This window comes from Puccinia triticina, chromosome 17A (genome assembly GCF_026914185.1).
Source record: "Puccinia triticina chromosome 17A, complete sequence".
NCBI classification, from domain to species: Eukaryota; Fungi; Basidiomycota; class Pucciniomycetes; order Pucciniales; family Pucciniaceae; genus Puccinia; species Puccinia triticina.
In genome coordinates, this window is record NC_070574.1 from 265,852 (window position 1) to 272,458 (window position 6,607).

The 6,607-nt window shown below is 40.5% G+C and overlaps 1 protein-coding gene across 1 annotated transcript; it reads right to left on the minus strand.

Annotated features, from left to right (window-relative positions):
• Positions 1-4,360: 4,360 nt before the first annotated feature.
• Positions 4,361-5,155, minus strand: PtA15_17A23 (uncharacterized protein; the record flags this gene model as incomplete). The annotated part of the gene is made up of 1 exon (XM_053164335.1): positions 4,361-5,155. One exon carries the CDS (start codon positions 5,153-5,155, stop codon positions 4,361-4,363), a length of 795 nt encoding a protein of 264 aa, XP_053028097.1.
• Positions 5,156-6,607: the final 1,452 nt, after the last annotated feature.

A 6,607-nucleotide genomic window follows, 5' to 3' on the forward strand; every position in this document is an offset into this window, starting at 1 on the left:
TCACCTTATCAATAGGTCTCATGTTGTGTTGAGAACTAGACCCAGTGCTGTCATAAGAATGCTTGAGTTTCATTTTCTTCAGAGGGACTGATTGATCTAACTTTTCTTTGAGTGGGTCAGAGCCTATTCCATCCCCCATCTTCCTGGTTCTACCTATGCAAGTACCATCCTTTCCAACTGATCCTCTGGGTGGAGCTGAGGATGCTATATTATTCAGTAGCTTATTTGATCCCAGATATTGCATTTGTTGAATCATCTTTTGAGAAACTTGTGAAAGGTCCACATTGGTTTTGGGTCTCTTACTCACTCTTTTCTCAAAATGATCATCACAATTTTTTCTTCTATTATTTCTTTCTGAAGGCCTACTAGAGGTACCACAGCTGGAATTAACTTGTCCCAGGTGATTTGATCTACTTTTTTGGATGGCAGGAGCTGGGAATCCTATATGATTCAGTGGTTTGTTTGATCCTAAAAATCTCACATTTTCAACAATCTTTTGAGAAACTTGTGTTGGGTCTACATTGGTTTTGGGCCTCTTAATCAACTGTTCCTCAAAATAATTATCACATTTATTTCTTATATCATTTCTTTCCACAGGGCTACCGGAGGTATCACAGCTTGGATTAAATTGTCTTGGTTCATTTGATTTACCTCTCCGGTTGGGAGGAGCTGATTATTCTATTTTGTTCAGTGGTTTGTTTGATCCTAGAGATCTCATTTTTTCATTCATCTTTTGAGAGAATTGTGATAGGTCCACATTGGTTTTGGGTCTCTTAAGCACTCTTTCCTTAGAATGACCATCAGACTTGTTTCTTATCTTACTGTTTTCTGTAGGGATACTAGAGGCACCACATCTGGGAGTCACGTTTGGGTGATTTGATGTACATTTCTGGATGGGAATAGAACCCATTTCCAGATTTTGAGTAAAATTAATTGATACGCCTGAGGAAGTATGCTTGGTTTCTTTGATTTGTTTGAGAGTGTTGGAGTTCTCAATGGGCCTGCCTTTGGTAATTTTTTGCTCCAGCAAAATCAGATTATGATTCATTTTCTGTGCCCCAATTATGGCCAAAGGACGTGGTGTTCTAGGATTCTTCCCTGCTTTTCCAAATTTGCCTAGATGACTACCATCATCAGGATCCTTCCTGTTTTTAGTACTGACTGTTGAGCTCCCAATATTCTCCATTGAATGGTATTCCAGATCCTTGTGTGTATGTTTCTCTCTTAATGAGAATGGTTCTCTGTGTCTTTGAAATCCTTCATGAAGTGCAGTTCTCATATAGGCTGAGTCAAAGAAATCACCCAACAGATCCATCTTTGTGTCTCTATTCTTGGTTTGAGGTCTAGTGATTGAATCTGTGAGTTTTTTTTCAGATATTGGTTGGGCTTCTGGGTCATGAAGCGGATCAGAGTCTGTTTTGGTAATTGGCCATGCCCTTCCAAATTGATGATTGTGATTATTTTCTGGAAGCCTATTAAACATTACTGCTGACAATGATGAAGAACCCTTAACAATGCTAGATCCATGATGGTGTGTTTGATCTTGAGCTCCAGGGTCTAGCTGGCCAGTATTTCTGATATCTGCCAGAGTGCAGGCAGTGTTTTCATGATCCATTGGGGCCATTGATGGTCTTTGAATTATGTTTTCCTGGGGTTTGAGACCCAAGGATGATGCCAGTTGAGAGTAATGATCTTGGACCTGAGTTTCCTCATGAAGGGAAGTATCAAAAGGTTCACAGATGTCCCGCATTGCATGGCAAGAGACAAGCATAGCTAAAAAGGCCAGGATGAGATACATCATAGGTTATGGGGTATTTATTTTGTTCTTTTGTGTGGAATGGGTTTTGATATTTTTTCTTCAGTCAAGAAGGCTAGGGGATTCTGTGAAGTATATGATTGATTGAGATGGATTAATTTTTTGAGGGAAGAATAGCTTATAAGGATGCACAGCTAAGTAGTCTTTAGAAACAAGTTTTCAACCAGGTGTATGGTCACAGTAACTCAAATTATGTGTTTTTGAATCAGTGGTCAAGGAATGAGGCAGTGCAGGTTCACTTTGAATTTCTCAACTTCAATGTCTCAGATGTGATACTGCTAAAAACTTAATCAGCCAGTTTGTAACGGTATGTATGTAAATGATGCCGGCCAGCTTTTGGAGAAACAGCTCCCCAGTGGTGCCAAAGACTGTCTTGAGACATTGTGTGACGGTACTGGGAATTAACTTTTTTTGGCAGTTTGGGGGAGTGCTCCTGTCCCCCAAGCTAGGAGGCGTCTGATAAGGCTTCAACTGCCTAGGCTGTGAGCCTCACTGGTCAACCTCGACATATCCTGACCTGGTCTGCACGAAATGGGGAAGCGCAAGAAACGCGGGAGTAAACGGATCAGATTGCCGACTCAAGTGGTGAGGGTACCTGAAAATTCTATTCAATCATTCAAGGGTCCTGTTCAATCTGCGTATAATTTCTCTTTGAGGCTACAAACTCATTTAAGAAATGAAACTCTCATTGGACAAAGCTTAGGACAAGCCTGAGGTTGATCCACCTCCTCCAGATGAGTTGCACAATTAGCTCAAACATACCTTAAATTTAATTGACTCCGCTATCCTGTACATAGAGCTAGGTTTTGGCGCATTGTGGGGCTGAAAGAAGAGGCCATCACTTGCAAGGAATATTTTTCCAGTCCGAAATAAGGAGGCTGGAGACATGGTTTAATTTTCCCCCGCAACTCCAACATTATGCGCCATCTGAGCCGCCTATGGCAATGGGGGCTTGAAGGGCAAAGGGGGTTGAGGTTGGTCAGCGGGACTTGTGCGTGGTTTTATGTACATACCACAATAAGGGCAAAGTGGGCTATGACTGGAGGACTTCCTGCGGATCTGGAAACTCAGATTTTCCCAGGTTTTGCAGGGAAATCTAGGCAGATCTAGGAGTTGGGACAATCAAGCCCAGATTTCCCTGTGAAATCTGGAAAAATCAGAGTTCCCAGATTGACGGGAAGTCCTCAAACTTATCAAAGTCCCTCAGAGGGGGGCCCAAAGGGCCCTCCACAGGAGGGACTTACACCTAAGCGGTGAAAGCTGGGGTGGCAGGAACAGAAAATCTGCCTCAATGCCAGGTCTTTATTTTTGAATCAGTTTTAAACCCCCCCCCTCAGAGGTTTCCTGCATGGTGTGTTGGATCAAATGATACCTAAGAAGCATGGCTTCATTCCTATCCTTTCCACATTCCTTCAGCCCTACATTCTTACTTGTCCGGGTGCTTCAAAGGCAAAAATGATCAAGGAATGCACTGGAAACCTGAGAGATCATAAACTCACACGCTCACTGACAGTTGAATGAGGTCAATGTACAAAGCAAGATTAGCTAAGAAAACTGAACATGATGTGTCACCAATCTATCTAACCTTGAAGGTAAAAAAAGGATTCAAGCTTATCCAAGGGCACTTTATAGATTTACTCAACCCTCCAACTAAGAAGGGAGTTGGATGATTTACTGCTCCAATTACAGGTTGAAGAAATTGGATAATAAATTGTTTAAAAATGTGGTTCTCTCCGCAACATGGAGATCTTTCATTTGGTCAAAAAAAAGGGAGGAATTTGCTAAGTTGAGGGAGGGACTGGCAGATTACTGAACATTTTGGGAATTTGGCAAAAAATCAAGTTCCTCCTGTGCCAACATTCACCGCTTGCGGGCAAATCCCTCCTGCGGAGGTTGCGCTGCGCGCGACCTCCTCGGAGGGATTGCTTTAGATTTGGAAAGTCCTCCACTCTGTGGGGTGACCCCAAGTCTTTCTGGGAGAATGGCACAGGCCAAACCCATGATCTAAGTTTCCATAAATCACGGGTTTTATGAAACTTAAAGACATAAACTGTTATGCAACCCCACCAACAACAAACTACCACAATGCACACCTATCTGGATTGTTCCTTCTTACACATTTTTGTAGAAGAGGCCAAGTTTTAACAGCTGATCAGTCTCAAATAGACTAGTACTAATGATTGCCATAAAATTTGCCCAGATTACTCTCTATGCAAAAGTACTAGCTGATAGGAGGAGATGGAGGCTCTGGGGATTTTTATCTGAATCTTGAAGGTAAATTTTAGCATAGGTATTAAAATTGGATGCTTATACTTCAGATCAGAAAGGTTATGCTATTTAGATGACGGAAATGATTAAAGCTGATTATGTGATCATATCTATAGTCAAAATTACAAAAAAGGGATTAGGATCAGTATTACAATTGAATCCTTATCCTCTTCTGCTAGATCAGACAGGCTGTGACATTGAGATGAAAGAACTGGTGAAAGCTAATGATGTGATTGTATTGAAGCTTTGGTGAAAATTAAAAACAGTGATTAAGATTTAAACTTCAAACATAGTCAGGTGGGTGTTCAACTGCGAGATTGAGGCTCTAAAGATTGTATTGAAAAAGATTTTGAAAGGGGTTCTCAGATTTTTCTTTCCTCCAAAAGCAATCTTCATCAATTGTTCATTGCCAGACTCCTTCATCCAATTTTCTAAGCAGTACCATGCCACAGAGGGGACCTGCCGGGTTGCATTCCTCTGTGCATATTTTCTTAAAGAGCCAGAAGTCGCAAATTCCTCAAAGATTCTCTTTGCCTTTTTCAACAGTTCTGCAATATTTCTGTCATTGTTGCGCTGATCATTAGCCAATGATCTGATTGGTGGTCCAATGACAATGAAAAACATGTGAATGTAAAAGAGAAACAATGGATAGGTCATTTCAAGAAGATCCAACGGGAACTCATTGTTTGCCAGCAGTTCAATTGCAAAGTTCAGATCAACCAGTTTGATGTTGTGCTGCTTTTCCCAGAAGTTTAACCACAGATTCTTGACTTCTAAAAACTCATTCACAGATTTGGCATGAAACTTCTGAGCAAAATTGGTGTCCATCCTTACTTTTTTGTTAGTTTTCATGTCATTACCATCCAATGCAGCTTGATGGTATTCAGATTCAGACAGGAAAGCTTCTTTCAACTCAGAAAACCTTTTGGGGGCAGTCTCAGCATTCAAAGTGATGCTTCCTGTGCTTTGATTGATTTTGATTCCTCTCAGTAAATCATTGACTGCTTTTTGGATTTTCTCATTTGGGTCTTTGATGAAAAGAGTGTCTTGATTGAAATACATTCTTTCCATCTGAAATTTGCAAGTAAACCACAGGTGATTGTTCAACTGGTCAAATGATGAGATAAAAACAATGTTAAAAAACGTCTTGAAAATTCCTTTTAACTCTTGTTGTTCATTGAAAGCAATTCTCTGCACTTCCTCTGTGCACGAGCTCTTCATCCAGTCCTTCAATAGGCTCCAAATCCTACAGGGAAATACATCTCTCCAAGTATTTTTGCAATCTCCTGTTTTCAATATGACTGGTGCAGACGCTTTAAAGATTTCTATTGCCTGCTTTATCATATGGGGAGCATCCTCAATCTTTTCTCTGATGGATTCACAAGGATTCATTATTTGATCAATCATCTGCACATGTAATAAGAACAAAGGAAATATCTCCTCTGCACTTCCACCAGATGAGAATATTTCATTTTTCATTTCTCTTCCAAATTGGATTTTGCCATCAGTCTGTCTCTCCCAGAATTTGAACCACATTTGTTTGTTCTTCAAGAAACCATCAAATTTGTTTACACACATTGCATGAATAAAATTCTTCCTGCTCCTCAGTCCACTCTTTGCAAGGTCCTCCAAAACCATGAATTTATGGGTAGCTGAGTGTAAATCTTTATAAATCATTTCAAAATTCTTCGCATGTAACATGATGCTTCCTGTTTTTCCCAATTTTATTGAAGAAAGAAGCTTCTGAAATGTATCCTGAACATGCTTATGAGGATCTTCAGCAACAAGGCTATTCTTGTTGAAATACAAGATTTCCATCTTTGAATTGGCAATTGTGCTTGTAAGGTGAAATCTGTCTGTTTTATTGCGGAGAACTGAACATGCAATGGCTTTTGCCCGCTCTTGGGGTTTCTTGTGAGCCTTGTCCAGGCTCTGAACAAGCAGATCTTCGGACTTTTTTCTGCTGTTTTGAGAAGAGGTTGGGTCACTTGGAGTGTCTTGATTGGAGTGCCCTATTTTATTTACCAGTTTGATTGCCTGGGACAAATGAGGTTGTTCCACATACCTTGGCCTTCTTACTGAGCTTTCATCTTCTCCAGATAACACCTTGGTTCCTGATTGCTTCATACATTTTGTCACATAACCAATTCTAGCTGAATTGGTTTGTACTGTAGAATGTGAGCCAGCTTTTGCGGACTCATGGATTTTTATTTTTATTTTCATTGAATTGGATACAATCCCCTTATCAATAGGTCTCATATTCAGCTGAGAGATAGACCCAGTGTTGAAATCAGAATGCTTGAGTTTCATTTTCTTCAGAGGGACTGGTTGAGCTAATTTTTCTTTGAGTGGGTCAGAGCCTATTGCATCCCCCATCTTCCTGATTCTACCTATGTAGGGGCCATTGTTTCCAACTGCTCCTCTGGGTGGAACTGAGGATGCTATATTATTCAGTGGTTTATTTGATCCCAAAGATTGCATTTTTTCAATCATCTTTTGAGAAACTTGTGAAAGGTCCACATT